General features: G+C 40.1%; 1 protein-coding gene across 1 annotated transcript; it reads left to right on the plus strand.

The window, feature by feature from the left end:
- Positions 1 to 702: 702 nt before the first annotated feature.
- On the plus strand, positions 703 to 9526 carry bmp16 (bone morphogenetic protein 16). The gene is made up of 3 exons (XM_073850628.1): positions 703 to 1054; positions 6699 to 7030; positions 7406 to 9526. Exons 2-3 carry the CDS (start codon positions 6706 to 6708, stop codon positions 8353 to 8355), a joined length of 1275 nt encoding a protein of 424 aa, XP_073706729.1. The 5' UTR covers positions 703 to 1054; positions 6699 to 6705; the 3' UTR covers positions 8356 to 9526.
- The last annotated feature ends 11059 nt before the right edge of the window (positions 9527 to 20585 follow it).

Raw genomic sequence — 20585 nt, forward strand, 5'->3', positions numbered from 1 at the left:
TGATTCAACAGATGCAATCCAATCTGTCAGACGATGCTTGTGAGGTTACAGACATTTTCTCATTGCCCTGCCAGATGCATACCAATGCAGTCCACCCCACCGGAAGGACGAGCACACCTCGCTCCCTCTCTCGTCGTTCTTCCTTTTTGCGTTCCTTTCACACTCATTATCTTTGTGCCCCTTTCTCTGTCTCTCTCTTGCTGGTGATAGATGTGTTTTCCTGGCACCCTCTGGCTATTCATTTGCACCAATGACAGTGAATTAATATTGTATCATCATTAGTTCTCTTTCACCTTCATGACTCCCCCCAGAATAAACACTCGCTCAGATAATGTCAGATCAACTGGTCGTGCCGCCCATTGTGTGCTCGACTTTATCTTTCACGTTTTTTCCTGTTTCCTGCAAAAGAAACATTTAGAACTAAATGTAAAGTTGCAAATGGCAATCTGACCTGTTCTGTGTGCTCAAAGCAGCCCTGACCTTATCTTTGTTTGTGTGTGTTATACGTTTGTAAAAGGTGGGTGGAGGGAGGGGGCATCGGTGACATCACTATCAGGGAGGATCCGAATGGACAGGAAAGTCAATTAGAGTTTAACTGAGTTTACCAGCTGGTAAGAGAGAGAGAGAGAGCAAGAGCGAGGGAGGAAAAAGGGGAGGAGAGCGCAAAAGAGAAGTACAGACAGATTGAGAGAGGAAGGGAGAAAGTCAGCTACAAAGCCAGAGGGACAAGAGGGAATTTTGCCGGCACAAACTTCCAATTCTTCCTCTCTCTTCCAATTCATTCGCAGCTGCTATTTTGCGTCCTGGTCCTGGCATTCCCTGCCAGGGAAGCTGGTGGATGTTTTTTAAGAGTCCACTTCTTCGACACTCACAACAGGATGAGTGCTTGAGGACAAGCTGGAGAGGCTCACGTTATTCCAGAGGTACATTCACTAACCCAGGAGAAGCAAACGGCGTCCACTCCGTCCTCAGGAGCGAATGAGAGGAGAGGGTCTGTAACGCTGGAGCTCAAGGACAAACCATGGACTCTGCACACCTCCCACTTCACCTGGACGTGAGTACCAACCTCCGCAGCAGCACACCTAGATGCTTGCATGCAACATCAGTTATCTCCTGTGCAATGGGCAAAACTATAACTCTGACAAGACAAGTGCTATTCTTACTTTCTAGTACAATATCTGAATCTTTGAGAAGGAAAGTTTTTGTAATCTAATAAGGTTTTTGCGCTTTTGCCGTAAGCAAGTTACAGTTTACATAATTTTGCTTGTCGAGTCAGTTGATCTTATGGATAATTGAAAAATTAGACAATATGTATAATACAGATTAAGAAAACTATTTTCTGCAGTCTGTGACTCAAATCTAATTAAACTCACTCAAATGTCAAACATCCACCCATTTCTAACCAAACTGTCTGCTCCGTGCTAAAAATTCACTCACATTACTCACCAAACTCAATGACAGATTCATAGTGGAGATGCATCCTTAGAACATGTGAAACAGGCACGTCAGTGTTTCCACCAAAGGCAAAAAACGGTCAGTGTTCTGTAAAAGACTTACAAGATTGCCTTTCAGAAGAAATGAGCGTGAAGAGTAGATGCTTGTTGTCCAGGACTGGCAGAGAGCTGAATATATGCTTTGGACTTTAAGGATAAAATGTATAGCAAACAAACAGGAAAGCCCTTTGCTAACTGGATAAATCATAAAGACGCAATCAGGCAAAAAAAGAAGTTTTTAGATCATACATTTAGATCCTTCAGCATCTTCCAGATGATAATACAACACTTTTTTGAGGGTTTGAGGATCGCCAAATCGGTCAAATAGATAACAGAATGTTATGTGGGGGTTAGAGGAGGATTCTGGGAGGAAATGTATTGTCTGGTCTACCCTACTCATCCTTGGAGACCACTTCAGTCTGTTCTTAGCTAAACCTTTGGCAAGCTGCATAGAAAGTGTGTGTATGTTCCTATAACGGTATCAGTTGTGGAGTGTGTTTTTCAGTCTGTAACAGTGGGGTGCATGTATGCGTGTCACAGAGGACTGTTCCACCGAATGTTATGGGGTACAATCTAAGGTCTGGGCTGCTGTCATTATTTCTTAATCGGTCCAGCTGGGATAAATTACAGTTGTGCTAATATACTTCAATAAAACTACCCTGCGGGCTACCTGCAGTGTTATTCTAATGATTTCATCTCTGTAATGCAGCATGACCCTGTTAATAATCGTTATAGGAACATACACACATAACTAGAAGGAGCTAGCTGCTTAGGACCAGTGCATGACCAGCTAAGGACCAGGTAAAGACCAGCATCCATGCTTCAAAACATACCTAACCAGCATATGCTGGTTTTTTCAACAGGGAACAGAGGCAAAGTTCTACCATTTTTGACTTCTCAGGTGCCTTGGGCACTCAAGATTTAGGGGCAATAAGTGCATCCAAAAATGAAAAGCACCTAATGTTTAAAAGTGTTCCTTCAAGAACAAAATGACCAAATGGGGAGGGGGGGAGTGAGCTGGGGAGAAGCAGTCTAGGGAATGAACGAAAGGAAGAACAACAGGAAAGGAAAGCGGAGGGATCGGGGTACGGAGTGAAATGTGAAACATGAAGACAGCGGTGGAGGATAAATCAGCAACAAGCAGAGGCACCATGACCCCTACGGCCCTACACTGCTGACTTCTGGGTAACTCTGAAAGTGAGAAATGAGAGAGAGAGAGAGAGAGAGAGAGAGAGAGAGAGAGAGAGAGAGAGAGAGAGAGAGAACTGGCTTTCCTAGAACTGTGTAACAATATATCAATTCTGGAAGTCATGCTTTACAGGAAGGGAACTGATAAGAAGAATAAAAATAGGGGAAAAAATGTGGAAAGAAAGCTGAAAGAGATAAGTGGATGCAAAAGAAACCCTGCCCTCCACACTGAGGTCGACAGGTCACATCGCTCTGGTAATGGCACGAGTCTGGCCGACCTTTCCTCTGCTGGGGTCACCTCTCGCCGTCTGTTCTGAGGTCTAATAAATGCCTCTTTCCGCCCCCTCTGTCTGATTACCGCTCTCCCTGTAGAGGAAGTGATTACGTGTCGAATCCAATCATAACAGAAACCGTAACACATATGCGGCCCAAACGCATCCGATGTGGGGGAGGGACTGCGGGGAAGACAGAAGCGAAGGAGTCTAATGAAGGTTTAGTGGGGAGGTGGCATTCAGGAGAACAGCTTCGTCTGGAAGCTACACCTCTGCAAGGTCCCACGGGGCGGAAAAATCGAGTGGATGGGTAAAAGCCACTTAATCTACTTTACTGCCGGATGCTGTGGGCGTGAGGGACTGTCTTATCCTGTGTGTCCTCTGAGGATTCGGCTGGAGTTTGGTGAATGAGTGTGAGCGAGAGGGAGGGGACGTAGAGGACGGCAGGAGAACGGTATACATCCTCTTCTTCAGTGCGTTTAACACCTGCAGTTGAGGGTAATCCAAGACTCCCAATGGAGTCACTTCTCAGCAAGTCCTGACTTGAGCAGATTCTACATCAAAAGACCATTTAGTTTCACTCAGATGTAAGTGTTCCTGGCCTGTGTGAGACCACCCGGCACCTTGTAGAGGAATATTTTAAGTTGAATACGAGATAAGCTCTATATAGGCCACGGAAAATTTTGAAACCACCAAAATCATTTAGACTGATCCTTCAGTTTGTGAAAAAATATTCATCTAACAGTGTTTCCTTCAAAGCAAAGCTATCAAATTACCCCTCCGACAATTCCAACAAACTCCACCAAAGTACGTATTTGTAAAGGACCCGTTGAAGACTTATGTTGGCTTAAAGATGTGACCGATGGAAGAATAGTTCACTACTGTAAGCTTTGAGGAGATTTTGTCGCTGTTGCTGAAAGAAAAGAGATCTAAGAGCTGGAGGGTCTAAGTGTTGAGTGTCAAGCTGGCCTTTTAGCTAATTTTTCAGGTAGAATTTATTTTGCATAGTAGTGACGTAGGGCCCAAGTTCAGGATGCACATTATATTGAACTTTTCAAATCCAAGTTGTAATTTCTGACTGCTTCCAATCTGATTTCTTTATTCTGGACAAGATTTAAAAGAGCAGATAAAAGTCAATTTGTTGCTCCTACAATTATTCACAAGTATGTACAAACTAGGATAAATACAGTTGAGATCAAAAGTTTACATCCCCCTTTTAGAATCTGTAAAATGTTAATTATTCCACCAAAAAAGGGGGGTCGTACAAATGCATGTTATTGTTTATTTTGTACTGACCTACTGAGGGACTCATATGCAACTATTACAGAAGGTTGAGCTGGGGGTTAAAACTTTTTGAATTTGAAGATCAGGGTAAATTTACCTTATTTTGTCTTCTGGGAAACATGCATCTTCTGTAGCCTCTGAAAGGCAGTACTAAATGAAAAAAATATGATATATAGGCAAAACAAGAAAATTGTACACATCGTCATTCTAAAAAAATGTTTTCACTCCCAGCTCTTAATGCATAGTTTTTTCTTCTGGAGCATCAGTGAGCATTTGAACCTTCTGTAATAGTTGCATACGAGTCCCTCAGATGTCCTCAGTGTGAAAAGACAGATCTCAAAATCATACAGTCATTGTTGAAACACAAAAATGTGGGAAAACCAAAGAATTAGTGGGATTTTTCTGAAGGACAGCAGGCAGTTTAACTGTTCAGGACAAACAAGGGATTCATGAACAACTTTCACTAAACAAAAAAACACAGCTGTGGATCATTCAGGTAACAACACAGTATTAGGAATCAAGGGGATGTAAACTTTTGAAATGGGTCAGTACTAAATAAACAATAACATGCATTTTGTATGATCTCTTATTTTGGTCAAATAATTAACATTTTGCAGATTCTAAAAAGGGAGTGTAAACTTTTGACCTCAACTGTATATAAGGAAAAAGGTAAGTAAACCTTGGCAACTCTTAGCCTCTCTCTCAAATTACTTTGAAAGGTGATTTACTTTAGATTGCACGCTACCATAAACACAAGTGTGTTGACATAATCTGTAAACCTTTAACCTACTGATTATTTTTAAGCAGCTCTTTTAGACACAAATGACAAGCAGTCCCTTTCTCTGGGTCACTGGCAGCAGCACAAGCTCAACAAACTGCAAAATTCAATTTTGCTTTCATCATGCACTTAATGTTATAATCACTTCAGAATTATCATGTGCCTCATGACTGTCCTAGAATAAATTAGCCACTTTGATAATCTGTAAATTACAGTACATAATGTAATGTAGCATAACATAACCTAGTTTACCGCTATATGCAAGTTAGGCATGTGCTTTTCAAGAAAACATTGCACCAATGCTCGATGTCCTGGGTTATTCTCATTTGTCAGTTAAATCAACTCAAGAGACACAGGCTTAATGAATTGGTCTAACAGGCCTATTGTAGACCACTAAATCAAACACCACACGCCATAATCTCTGTAAAACTACTTCAGTTCCCTTATGACACTGTTTCTGCGATTACGGTCTCCAAAACAACAAATACCAGTAAATCAACAACAAAAACACAGAGTGATAGTTCTTTACCACTCTATGCAACAAACCAGACCGTTAGCGCTAAATCACCTGACATATAAGACAAAACAAAGACATATGGCTAAAGTGCTAAAGCTAAAAATAGGATAAATTATAACACTAATTGGGATAGGAAATACATTTTTGACCATTATTTCAGTCAGGTATCCATTTAAATATTCATTCCCTAACTAGAATAAAAACATCAGTTTAAAGGAGCAGTTCACTTACACTTAATTTACAGATAATGTACCCCTTGTCATCCAAGATGTTCATGTATTTCTTTCTTCAGTCTTAAAGAAATTATGTTTTTTGAGGAAAACATTTAAGGATTTCTCTCCATATAGTGGACTTCTATGGTGCCCATGAGTTTGAACTTCCAAAATGCAGTTTAAATGCAGCTTCAAAGGGCTCTAAATGAACCCAGCCATTTAAGAAGGGTCTTACCTAGGAAAATTATCAGTTATTTTCAAAAAAATGTACAATTTATATATTTTTAATCTCAAATGCTTGTTTCGTCTAGCTCTGCGTGTACTCTGTGTATTCTGGGTCAATACAGATGAGTATGAGTATGTCTAAAAACTCCCATCTCATTTTCTCCTCCAACTTCAAAATCATCCTACATCACTGCAGAAGTACCGACCAAATGTTTACAAAGTGAACATGCAGAGATGATTAAACCATTTTTTACAAAAAAATGTAAAAATAGTTAATACCATAACTGTCATAAACAGGAATACACACAGTTCACGCAGAGCTAGACCAAGACGAGTGTTTGCAGTTAAAAGTATATAAATTGTAATTTTTTTTTTAGAAAATAACCTTATTCCTCAGTTGGGATCGTTTAGAGCCATTTGAAGCTGCGTTTAAACTGCATTTTGGAAGTTCAAATTGGGGGCACCATAAAAGTCCACTATATGGAGAGAAATCCTGAAATGTTTTCCTCAAAAAACATAATTTCCTTACGCTAGAAGAAAGAAAGACATGAACATCTTGGATGACAAGGGGGTGAGTACATTATCTGTGAATTTTTGTTCTGAAAGTAAACTACTCCTTTAAGGGATAGTCCACCCAAAAACATTTTAGGTCATTGTGTCATTTCAAACCTGAATTAAATCAGTAGGGTCCAAAACACCATATATTTTTAAAATATTCTCTCTTTGCAGGTCCAACATGTTCCCTGCTAGCCTACTGGTTCTGATGATCCTGCTGCTACCTCAAGCTTCATCAGGTCATCAGGAGGGTCCAAGTCAGACTCATGGAAACCTGGGTAGTCCTCTGGAGCCTAGTTTGGCCCATACCATTCAAAACCTTCTGTTGACCCGCCTGGGCCTACAGTCACACCCCAACCCCAGTACAGAGGCAACGGTGCCCCAGTATCTTCTAGACCTGTATCGATTCCACACTAAACAGTACCATCTCATTGAAGACCCAGAATTTAGCTACCCCTCCCAGCATGTGCAAGGAGCCAACACAGTCCGATGCTTTCACCACACAGGTATGAGCAGCCATCTATTGCACTAGGTCATAGAGAACACAGATTCCCTTGGCAGTCATAAAAGACTAAATTTACCACAAACACAGCCCAGAGACGTGTGGAAGTCAATTAACCTGCCTTAGGTGCCAGCATGCCCACTAAAAAAAGCTACCTGTGGATTCTGTTCTGATATTTTTCACTCAAGTCTTGGCGTGAGCGTAGACACCTTGGAACAAGTTAAGAAGGACAAGGCTTATTTTCATAAGTGCTCCTAGCAAATGATGTGCAATTATTATTTAGTTAGACAATTATGCTATTACCCAAAGAGCAAGTGTTTGAACATAATGGAAAAAGTATTTTACAGCTTAAGAACTTTCTCTGTTTTTTCTCGTCTAGATCCTACAGTCCTGAGTGTTCCAGAAGAGCAGAAAACGTCGGCGGACAGCATTCACATTGGCTTCAATCTGTCTTCTATTCCCTCAGAAGAGAGCGTGGTGTCGGCAGAGCTGCGCTTCCTGCATGAAGGGTCAAGTGAAGGTTCTCACGTGGTCAGCCTTTATCTTTCCAACAGCGACCCTGCATCAAAGCCCACACTGCTCCATTCACGTCAGCTGACTAGAGATAGAAAGACCAAAGAACTCTGGGAAACCTTCCCCCTGGTTGGAGAAGTGTTTCAGAATCTATCAAAGAGGTCAGGGAGCCTGTCTTTCATTCTGGACGTTATTGCTGAGAATAACAGCAGCCTTTCCAAGGAGAGACATCTGCGGGTGCGCAGGTCCTCCGGGCAGGATGAGCCCAGCTGGGCAAGGCAGAGGCCCTTGCTGGTGACTTATAGTCATGATGGGCGCAGCGAGCCCTTTGTGCCCCTCAAAAAGCAGCCCCCTGCAGACAGACGAGGCAGGGGCAGATGGACCGGGGGCAGGTTCAAGGGCGATAGGGGTCAGGGCTCTGATGCAGGTTGGCGGGTGGGATGGAATGAAAGGCGAGTGAAACGACACGGTGGGAGGGCTGCCAAGCTCAAACGACTCTCCCGCGCTCGCTGCCGTCGACACCCGCTGTATGTGGACTTCAAAGATGTAGGCTGGAATAAATGGATCGTGGCCCCGTCCGGTTATGATGCTTTCTTTTGCCTCGGAGAGTGCCGCTTCCCACTGGCTGACCATATGAATTCATCTAGCCATGCTATGGTGCAAACGCTGGTCAACTCTGTAAATGGGGCCGTGCCACGGGCCTGTTGTGTGCCGACGGCCCTTAGCCCCATCGCCCTCCTCTACCTAGACCAGGAGGAACGTGTGGTGTTGAAAAACTATCAAGACATGGTGGTGGAGGGCTGCGGCTGTCGATAGCATAATACTCATGGAACAAATAAGAAGGGTGGACTGAAAAAAGTAAATGAGAAGTTAGTCAGAATGAAAACTGAGGTAAATACTGAAAACATGAGCACCTTCCCATAGTCCTCTGGAACCCAGCTTTGACTTCTTGTGTCCAATGAAGCATTGTATTTGTGTGAACTGTGACCATTAGAAGCACTCAGTCCCAACGTGATGTGTCCGTGTCTTGTAGGTGTCCAGTAGCTACAATATGTTCTTGTTGTTGTGTCCTTCCTGCTCCTGTTCTGTGCATCTTTCCTTCGTAAACATTACGTCATTGACAACTCAAAGGGACCAAGAAGTGACCATGGACTCTAATTGAGCATTTGGTGCTGGACAGACTTAAACCTGAGGGGAGACAATAAGAAAACTCTTCAACTCTGGTTGCAAAAGAAACTTCAATGTATGCACTGTGACAGAGACTATAACTGATTACAGGGCACTCTTCCTGAGCTATTTAAAAATCACAACACCAAGAAATTATGATGTTATTGTCTGAATGTGTTAGTGCTATTATTTATGGTGACCTGTTATTTTTATGTACGGTGCAGTCCAAAGAAAAGTTTGCTATACAAATACTTCTGTGGTAGTAAAGTAAATCTAATTTAAGAATGCATCAATATATCTATTTAAATAGCAAAAAATATGGAATATTTAATCTTGACAAATACTGCAGATATATAAGTACCAGAACGCCTTATAGATCCATTTAAAGCCAGTTAAAACTGGTGTTACTCATCTATTATTTGTAAAACCACAGCACTGAATCATGGCAGCTTTATATTGGCATTGACTGAACTATGAGGGCTCTCATTACAATAGAAGCTTTGTGAAACAAAGAAAATCGCCTAAACATTCCATAGTGCCAAATGTTATGTTATGTGCCATAGGTGTGCAAGCTTGCTAAGTGGTATTATACATAACTATGTGTCTTTTGTCATCACGTAGTTATCACACGTGTTGACCAAACTGTCTGTATTTAAAGACAACAGGTAAAAAAAAAATTCCAAGCTTATTCCGATGTTCTGTCATGAATAACTGATTATATTTTAGTGTGATGCTTTACGTGCAGTTGAGAAGCCTTGAGAATGTCTGACATTGTCTGGAGCCATTGTGAAATGTGTAATAATAAACAGCAAACTAATCAGGCAGTCTTACTTATCTCAATCTTTTCTCTTTCTCAGAATTGCTTTCCTAATAAAGGGCAAAATATATTAAAACTTTCATGAGCCTGGTTTTAAAGGGTTTTGTGCACTGGGAAACCAACCTAAACTAGTTAAGACCAGTAAGTACCGGGTAGGGTCATTTCAGGATGGAAGTAAACATGTAGAGAAAAAGTAGTGAAACTGCTCCGAAGTGAGAGGAAGAGACCTCTGACACACTGTAAAATGTCTGCACAAGTTTATCAGCTCTCATTATAGATTCTTTCTCAACATCTGTTTTTCATCCTTCAGAGGATCTTGGATCCAGTCTGCAGCAGTCTCTATGTTCATTCATCTCATAGTAAGCGAGAAGAGCTTCAGCATTCTCAGTTCCTTAAGCTAAAAAGATAAAGATTGAAAATTACAGTGCAGCTCATTAGTGTTACATCTATCCCATAGTGTGTAAGAAAGAAAGAGGTCCAAACCAAACCTATACTCTGCTCTTCAACAGATGTCAAAAGTTCCACGTAAAGGACTAAGCCACATACTTACAGAAAAATGACCTTTGACTTGTGATGTCTTCTTTCTCTTCGCCCTATCGCCGTTTGCCATCACAGAGCTTATCTTGCCAGGTCGGGTTGACCTATGTACTGAACTGCAGGAGCCTTTACATATTTACATGTAGCACATTCTCACAACCATAAATCAACCATGAGGCCCATAGAGCACCCATGGGAAAGCATAGGTTACGTTCATAAAAGCAAATTAATTTCTATGGCATGCATAAATTTATGTGCACTTAATGCTTGCTAACTACACCTTGTTTGTCTTTCATCTCAACCATCCTGAAAATCTTTGATAAACTCAGCTGTCAACACCCAATTTATAATCACCTAATTAGTCCCCTTAAAAATTAGCCCTCTGTGATTATGTGATCTTTCTTTTCATGTTTACTGTAAACAACAGCTGCTGATTACTCAGGAACCCATAGGCAGAAACATAAATCGGCAGTGACAAGGCCTCAGCATAAGCCAAGACAAAGAGAATGAAGCTGTGAGTATTCAAGCACTTGTCTAGACATAATGTTGTTGAGCAACACTCCAGTTTTACAAAGTAATATTGTTTAAAAAGAACAGCATTGGATGGAAAGTGATACTATGTTCAGTTATGTTTAGTTTGGTGCTAATGTTAAAATTGGTGAAGTGATGTGTTGTTTTACTAAACTTCAAAGAGAATCCTCAAAAAGTCAAAATTAGATAATAGAATATACTTATTCACGTGCTTTACTAGCAGATACAACAGTAGGATTAGTACTCGTATGAACCAAAAAAGCAGAAGACAGAAGATGGACGAAGATAAAAACGAGCACAAGTATTGACACGGCGATCATTTCATAATTTGATCATTTGATCCCAAGTAGTGATTTCTAAGTAGTTGATCCACATCGATAGATGGCAGTGCAGAGTCAAAAACCATTGTGGAACTGGTACACAAAGAACAGCGATGCTAAAACTTTCTAAAGAACTACTGAATGCACCTTTAAAATATTACTTTAAAAAAGTTAAGTGGTGGGATCTTAGGCTGAAAGTTTATTCACAACAACAGCCACGCAATGAGCATTAAGAAATTAAATAATACAAAACTTTAAAGTCTTTGGGTGCTTCTCAAAATGAAAGACTGCATCCCGGTTGCAAATCTAGCCTGCCACATTATCAAATATTGCTGAAGGCTGTCTCAATTGGAAGGATCCTTGGAAGGCAGCCTTTGTTTTGTATCCTTCTTTCAGGTGAATTCAAAGGACGCATGGCATGAATCCTTCACGACCTTCAGTCACCCTCAATTCTTAATACACATTCCAATTCACGAAAATAAGCTGACAAAAAAACGAGTCAGTACTAAGGTTGTCTAAATTTATTATGAAATGTAAGACAAAAATAAAGACTGATCTAGGAAGGATGCGGCCTTCGTCAGATGCAGCCTTCTGTTTCAGATGCACCTAGAATCTCACCAGTCTGTACATTTTTGTTGTTGTTGTTGTTGTTTTGTTTCCCACTTTGTTGTGAGGGTGTTAATTTTTTCCTATTTTAAAGGCTTGGAATGGTGTGAAAAAGTCTCCAGGCACTGTGTGAGATCTATGGTAAAACAACTTTGAAAGGTGTCCATTGGGTCCCCTTTATACCTTACCTACACATTAAAAAGCAACCCAGACATCCTTTCTTCCATTTAGTCCTACCTTTCCACGCACAGTCTGCAACGTGTCAAAACCACAATTGGCCTGGGTATGGATTTAAAGGTTATGAACAGAATTAATAGGTGTGAGGTGCTCATTTTCAATCTTTTGAAGAGGCGATGTTCCCATTTATTTCATCAAAGGCTGTCCTATTCTACTTTCCAAGTATAGGTCAGACAACATTTACTGCCAACAATTTTAGCTGACAGGATTCATAACTCTGTCATTTGGCAATTCAATTTAGTTAATTGCGACATTTCAAATGACACCGAAGGTCTGTGTAACTCCAAGTACACTATGTAATGTTACTTTTTCTAACATCTGGTTTATACTAATTTCATATATATTTTCTTTTATAAATATATATATTGAGAGGACCATTGCATTCTTCTGAGTTCATTTACAACAGGGGTGTCAAGTCTTGTTCCTAGAGGGCCACAGACCTGCAGACTAGCTCCAACCCAAATTAAACATACCTAAATTAGCTAATCAAGGTCTTCAGACTCACTAAAAACTTCCAGGTAAGTGTGTTGGATCTGGTTTGAGCTAAACTCTGCAGGACATTGGCCCTCCAGGAGCCACCTTACAGAAAACACAAATTAAAAGATTCAAGAGTGTACACAAAGCGGTGCATCAAGCAAGTAGTGGCTTTCTAACCTAAATCTATACTTGGCAAGACTAAAAAGAAGAGTTTCTTACAAATGCTCAGCAATGTTCTCCATTACCACAGGCCAAATCCAGACTTTAAGGATTAATCCCGAAGGATTAGTCAAAACTACTTTCAGTATAACAGTAGTAGTTACATATAATTGCACTAAACTTCTATGAACCAGAGATATTACTACCTGGCAATGTGAGAATCTCTTAGATCAAATTGGAAGGCTGGTTAAATGGTTCAAAACCCACAAGAAAGACAGATCTTTAGGCTTTGATCTGTATTATAGTTAACTGAATCAAACTGTAAGGAGAATCGAAACCTAGATTAGAGATAGGTGGGCACAGGTGGGGTGTTAAGATGTTTTACCTTAAACCAGTGTTTCCCAACCCCTGATAGCACAGGTACGTCTTAGAGATGATTATTTGACATCTGCATTTATATCTGCAAGACGTATTTTTTAGATTGTTTGCTCATCTGCAATACGTCTATAGGTCGTTTCCTATTAGATGTCAATTAGACGTCTATCAGATGTCTTTAGAATGTTTATGATTTAGAATGTATGTAAAACTGACATCTTACAGACGTCTGTCAGATGTTTGTACACAGCAGATGCTTTCCAGATCAGAGATCTGGTCACAGAGACGTCTATTTGAGGTCTGCATTTACATCTGCAAGATGTATTTTTTAGAGTGTTTGCTCATCTGCAATACGTCTATAGGACGTTTTCTATCAGATGTCAAATAGACGTCTATTAAGTGTCTTTAAGATGCTTATGATTTAGAATGTGTTTAAAACTGACATCTAAAAAACGTTTGCCAGATGTTTGTATACAGCAGATGCTTTCCAGATCTAGTGATCTTTAACAGACATTTTACAGACGTTTCTATGTGTGCTATCTGGGCTGTTCCTTGAGACACAGCAACAGTTCAAATGTCTCCTTTATCTGACCCATCTGTTTTTTGGTCCTGGATTCTCTATGAACAAGATGATGAGTTGAATCAAGTTTGTATGATTTGGAAGAGTTTAAAAATGTTTAAGTGATTTTTAACAGAAATCTTGCATATGTGTGCTATCTGGGTTGGTGTGCCTGCAGGAGCAGAGTTGGGAAACACTGCGGCCCTGTCCCAATCACACCCTAAACCCTTGCAGTCTTCCTCTGAGTCCACACTTTCGTGACGTATTGCTGCTTTGACTGTCAGGCAGAAGTCTGCCTCTGAGCTCGCCTCATAGCAGCCGTAAAGGGGGCATGCATGAGCACCCTTCTGAACGGTAAACTGATGAATAGGACAACCTAAGGTCTTGTAAGTTGTTGTAAGTCCACAAGACTGCAAGTGAAGTGTGCCATTCGGGACAAGGCTTGCACTGATTTCAAGGTTAGGCTACAATCCTAATTAAACACACCTGAGCCAGCTAATCAAGGTTTTCATGATTACTAGAAACATCCTGGTTGTAACTAAACTCTGCAGGAAGATGGCCCTTCAGAAGCACAATTGGACACCCCTGGGAAAACATGTGCTGGTCACTGAAACCCGTCATGGGAGACTGGTGCCCCCACTAGGTATCTGAACAAGCCTGCAAGGATTTCTTGGTCAGGAAGTCTCAACCAGTTATCTGTTGAACCTGCTAGCCCAGAACCAAACAAGCAAGTTGGGTCTCTGTTTTTGCTTCCTATGGCTTTGTGGATAATGGAAACCTGAAGCAAGAACCTGGACAAGGACTTAGTGGTAGCAGCAGTAATCACACACATACACACATGGACCAACCAAAAGTCTTTCCTCTTTTTCTCTCTTCCATTTTCAGTCTGCTCCTTCCCCCACAGCCCAAGATGAAAAATGATGTTTTTACAGGTGTCTCACGATGCGGATGCTATCCCCGCTCGCCTGGAATTCACATTCATTGCTCCTCCTCCCTTTTGCCTTCTCTCTCCCTCTCTCTAAGGTCAGTCTGCCAGACTACGTGTAGCTCAGCCAGTGCCCTGCTTTAAGTGGATGCTACAGGATATATATCACCACAACATTAGAGCAGGAGGTTGGCTCAGGTAGATGGAAGCTCAACCCTGGGCTCAGCCTGTGTTGTCTGCCTGTCTACGAATCATGTACAAGCTCTTGATGTTCCTGTAGCTTCTATGGAACTCTCTGTGGAAAAGCAATAAAAAAGAAACTAAGATGAATTACAGTAACTCAATGTGCTTCCTATTGGACTAGGGTTCACAACATACCTACTCACCTGTTTTTGTGTAAACAGTGAGGCAGACAAGAAAACAAGATTTTATGTGCTCTTAGGTTTATTCAGACATGCTAAACCAACACTTCCTCTACAGTTTATCCAGACTACTTATGGAAAGCACGCTGTTTATTTAGAAATCAACATGGGTATGATGCCACAACCATGTCATCATGAGATTGGCCACATATATATATTAGCTCTTTAGTATTCAGGAGCAGGGTCCACCCTATAGGTCAACTACTCTGGATGATAGCCAATCACGATGGAGGTCATTTGCATAGGCTATTCTGGAGTCAACCAATTTTCAAGAGTCCCACCTAGCATTAGTAAACTTTGTTATAAACATAGACAGCCTGCATGGGCTGCACTTTCCAAAAGCATCGTAAACCTAAGTATAATAGAAACCATGGCATTGACAGTCAGCTCTGGTTAGTTTAGGGCCAGACAGAGCGTACAAAATAGTAGTTCAGTTTTTCTATCAAAACAAACTAAGGTAAAGTGATAAAATATAGTTTTACTAAATGAAACCTAAACTGTTATTATAAAAGGTCCTCAAGGGAAAAAAAATAATATGGCTCTTTTAATAGGCTTTAGTATGCAGGAATACTGAAAAACAGCATGAGTGAGAGTCTGTTGGCCAACATAAGGAGGCAAAAAAGTGAGGAATGAATAAAGGGAAGAGAGAGAGAGTCAGGAGATGAAAAAACGGGCGGAAGAGAAGTTAAGACAGCTGTTCGGCTGTTTACTCCTCAGATGAAGCCCACAGAGGAGCGGCAGGCAGGAAAGGTGGGAGGCTGGTTGCCAGGATGGAATCATCATAGAACGTGTTTTATGGCTTTCACATACAAAGTGCTACATGGACTAGACAGGAGCTAGGGTCAATAGCAACAGTGCCCAGTACATCAGCCCGGTAAACAGAAACAGAGAATCCTCCGAGCGGCACAGCAGGTCTTCTCATTATAGCACTATCTGTCAACAGCATAAGAGTATATCTATTTTAAGCCAGTTTTCATGACATGCCAAATAAAAAGTGACAAATGAGTTCATGCTTTTGTGATCACTTCAACAAAACTAACCAGCTGAAATGTCCACAAATAAGTTGTTTAATTCTAGACTACACTCTTAAAAATAAAAGTTTCTGAAAGGGGGTTTTCAGCAATGCCATAGAACAACCAGTTTTGGTTCCCCAAAGAACCTTTTAGTGAACAGTTCTTAAAATAACCATTTTTCTTGCATGGGTATATTTGTAGAAATAGCCAATAAAGCATTGAATGGGTCAAAATGATTGATTTTATCATTTGGACATTAAGTAAAGATCATGTTCCATGAAGATATTTTCTAAATGTCTTACTATAAATATATCAAAACTTTACAACTTTAAAGGAAATGTTCTCAGTATGTAGATTTTTTGCACCCTCAGATGCCAGATTTTCAAATAGCCATATCTCAGCCAAATATTGTCCTATTCTAGCAAACCATACATCAATGGAAAGCTTATTTAAAAAAAAAAATACTTATAATAATTATGACTCGTTTGTGGTCCATTTGCATTGTTGCACTGTTGTAAGATTGTGAAGTGAATAAATGTTTTGTTTTGAGACACCTGTTTACTGTTTTATTACACTATTGTAGAAACGTTTAGAAATATTTAAATACAAATAGATCTTTAAAATAAAATATGTGGCTTATAAGGATAAACTGGTAAATATGACTTTAAAAAAAACAACTTGATACTATATTTTGTAAACTGAAAAAAATAGTTGCCAACTGAAAAAAAATGAGTTGGCATTACTTAAGAGTTCAAGTTGGAAACATGTAGTCTAATAGAACAAACAAGAATAAAATGAGTTCAAAATACTTAAAAGGCTGTAAAACGGGCACAGCATTTTTTACAGTGCAGGGTAAAATTTTGATAATCTAAAGAACCTTTTGTTCACTGTAAAGAACCTTTTGTGGAATGAAAAGATTCCATGACTGGTATAGGTTCTTTGTGGAACTATTGATGACAATAAAGAACCTTTTTTTTTAAGACTGTAACTAGGACTCAATTTAATTACATAATATTTTGATTAATTAATAGAATTCCATGCAATTAATCACCTATAATTATTTTCATCATTGTAGCAGACAAATCCTCAAACAGGCTAGTGGCTCTCAACCTTTTAACTTCAAGGCTCCATGTTTTTCCAAGACAATATTCAAAGCACTACCTCTCCCTGCTCTTTGATGATAATGATGACTTTGAGCATTAAATTTAAACACGCAGTTCAGCCACCCTTATAATTTGAGATTTAATTTATGGTTCTTAAAGAAAAAGTAAAGTTACCTAAAATAAGGATTACGACATGTGTCACTGATTCTTCTTGACATTATATTGAAACAAATAAACAGCTTAGTGTACACTTGCCATTTTTTTATGCTCAGTAGGAATAAAAATTCAGGATTTATGTTCAGTAAGAGAAAAATACATTGTACATTGTAAATTTTGTATATCATGATTTATAGCCATAGAGCTGTCACAATATTTCATTGTGGCTACTGTATTACAAAGCCTTCTCATTCCCTGCCAGTGAAAAAGAGGGGGTGAAAACGGGAATATGAAGAGCAGTAGGCCAGAGCAAGACAAGAGTCAGTTTTTCCACTGAAGTAGAGTATAATTTCGGATATATGTGTGGTTTTTACTTTTTACAGCAGGTACGCAACGTGATCCTCTTTGGTATTTTATCACGTCCATAAATGGTATTATGGTCGTGAAAGAAAGCAAAACATTGAGTGAGTAAATGAGAGCTGTTCAATGAATAAAATGACTACCTGAGAAAAAAAATGAGAGTTCATTGAATATGATGGATGGTCACCAAGGGTGACATTCCCTAAAAAACCTCATCCTTCCCCTTTCCCCCTCACCTCCTCTCTGTTCTCCACTTGTTTTTAGTCAGCTCTGGGTTTTCTACAATATATATATTTTTTTTGCTATTTTCCATCCTTTCCAAAAAGAAAAAGCTCTCATTGCATTTGCACATGTCTCTCTTCTCAAAAACATGGACGCTAACAGGCAGATGAATGACTGCGACCGATTACCTTGCACAGTACATGATGCTCCTGAGAAGCATTAAAGTGTATTCCATCCTTTCCAGAAAAGCCACGAGAAAGACGGGAGGAGGAAGGAGTTAAGAGGAAGAGGCCTGGCAGAGAGATTAGATTAGCACTTTTAAACATCTGTGAATTCGTCCAGCCCAAACTCCCGCTTCCCGACAGATTACCCCTCCATCTCACAATTCTGCAGCCCCTTTCCCGGCTCTGATCTGTTTTCCTCTCATTGCGCCTGTTTATTTCCCCAGTCTCTCCATCCGTCGTCGGCCGCTCTGAATCGTAAAACACATTAAGAAGTTTCTAATGTCTGTGGCCGCAACGCTTTCAAAGGAAGAAGCTGGTTTGGCAACATCTCTGAAATATGACAAAGAATATAAACTTTATTTACACATAAAACCTTTGTAGTCACACTGCTCGATTCACGTCTACTCCGATTTACCAGAAAGAGGACCACAGTGGCTTTTGAATCTTAAGTTTTGGATGTCAAAAGGTCCAAAAGGTGTAATATCATGACACATTAAAACACATTTAAGCCTTTGAAGCAGTACATTTAGCCTCGGCTGCTTTAGAAACTACACATCCAGCGAGCTGTTTTTGTCGAAATTCCAATTTTCATCCCATGAGTCGCTGCCAAGTCCGAGAGGGATTTTAAAGAAGTGATAATGTGCACTCCTATGATGCTCATCCAGGAAAATCAGCAAAGGGACATGGAAATGTGCGTTAGTCTTTAAATGCCTTTTCCTCCCACAGCTCAAAACTCTTCCTGCAGTGTGAAAGACAACATTATCCCACACCCCACACACATAGACACTGCAACATACACACACCCAGTCCAGAGGGAGACGTCAGCTGGGACAGGGGTTTATGAGTCCATTCTCATAATCACTATTAAGCCTACCTTTCTGCATGAAACAGACCATTGACTAGGAAGCTTTAAGAAGTTTTTAAAAAAGCACCACAGGGATGATATACATCCTCACAACACCCAGTAGACTCCATTATTCTTCCCAAAGAGAGGTGCTGATCTGTGAAGCCCACGCGAAACCAAATTAGCTCCTCTGTTTATAGAATCTGACACTAGCAAATTCCCCTTAACATCTCATTTCATAGCCTCTTTCGCCACTGAATATTTCTTCCTTGTTTTGCCTTTGGAGACCAACTATTTAAAATTCAGTGATTAGAAACATAAAGACCTGTGAATTGCTGCGTGGGTGTATTGCGTGTGATTTATCCCCTGCTGGTAGATACTGTAACTACACTGTTTTGCTGATTGTGCACTATTTTAGCATTGCAAAGACTAATAGTGTATGTTCTTTTTTTTTTCAGAAGCCTCCTAAAAGTGTGAAATGGACTTAATGGACTCAAGCCTTAATGGTATAGTTGACCCAAAAATGACAACTTGATGTTAACCTGTTGAAAAAAACAGCATATGCTGGTTAGGTATGTTTTGATGCTGGTATGCTGGTTTAAGCTGGACCTTTGCTGGTTTATGCTGGTCCTTAGCTGGTTTATGCAGGTCCTTTGCTGGTTTATGCTGGTCCTTGACCAGCTACCTGACCCGCTAAGGACCAGCATAAACCAGCAAAGGACCAGCATAAACCAGCTATCAACCAGCATCAAAATATACCTAACCAGCATATGTTGTTTTTTCAACAGTATCTTCTACCCCCAGGGCATCCAAGATGTAGATGACTTTGTTTCTTCAGTAGAACACAAACAAAGATTTTTAACTCAAACCGTTGCAGTCTGTCAGTCATATAATGGCAGTTAATGGGACCCACGGCTATGAGAGTCCAAAAAACATAAACAGACAAAAAAAAAACAAATTTAAACCCTGACGATACATCGAGGTCTTAAGACATGAAACAATCGGTCTGTGCAAGAAACTGAACAGTTTTTATATCATTTTTTACCTCTGATCCACTGCAATGTCCAACTGTCCTGAGCTTGTTCACAACAGCCGTTGCGTGACGAAGAGTGTATCAGAGGGGAAAAAAATGATATAAATACTGTTCAGTTTCTTGCACAGACTGATTGTTTTGTGTCTTAAGACCTTAATGTATCGCCACGAGCCGCAGGGTTAAATTTGGTTTTGTCTGTGTATGTTTTTTGGACTCTCAAAGCCGTGGGTCCCATTGACTGCCATTATATGAATGACAGACTACAACGGTTTGAGTCAAAAAAAAGTTGTTTGTGTTCTACTGATAAAACAAAGTCTCTTACATCTTATGATTCAGATAAACATTTTGGCTGAACTATCCCTTTAATGTTCTTGTGGTGTAAACCTGTTGCTCCAATATAATGTCACATATTGTTTATGCCAAATTCAGTTCATTGGATCTAAAGGTTCAGCTACAGAGCACAGCGAACAACTGTCATTGAAATGCATGAGAATGTTAACAGATGGATTTCTCTATAAACAACCTTATTGTACCAAATATTAACCATGACAAGTTGGAACCAATCAGGAATAATCTAAAAATTAAAGCAGCAAGCAGCACTGAAAAGGACCTTGTGTCACTGGTCTTGTTTTTCCTTTCTTCTGCGCTGTGATTTGGCGAACCCGCACGATCTCCGACGAACAGGAGTCAGCGATCTCAATTCCCAAATAAAGACCAGGACACAGCATTTTCTTTGACTGTTTACTGGTTACTGAAAGGTGAAATAACATCACTTTAGTGGTGTTTCGCTGCAGACATTAGATATCCACAGCGTGCATTTCTCATTGCAACTGCTTGCTGCACCACAAAAGTACATCAACACAATTTACATAATAAACCAACAGCAGTATCACAACACGCGACCACAATTTATATGAAACAATGATCTTAATAAACTGAAAAATATACAAAAACATACC

The sequence above is a fragment of the Garra rufa genome, chromosome 11 (assembly GCF_049309525.1).
Source record: "Garra rufa chromosome 11, GarRuf1.0, whole genome shotgun sequence".
Taxonomy (NCBI): Eukaryota; Metazoa; Chordata; class Actinopteri; order Cypriniformes; family Cyprinidae; genus Garra; species Garra rufa.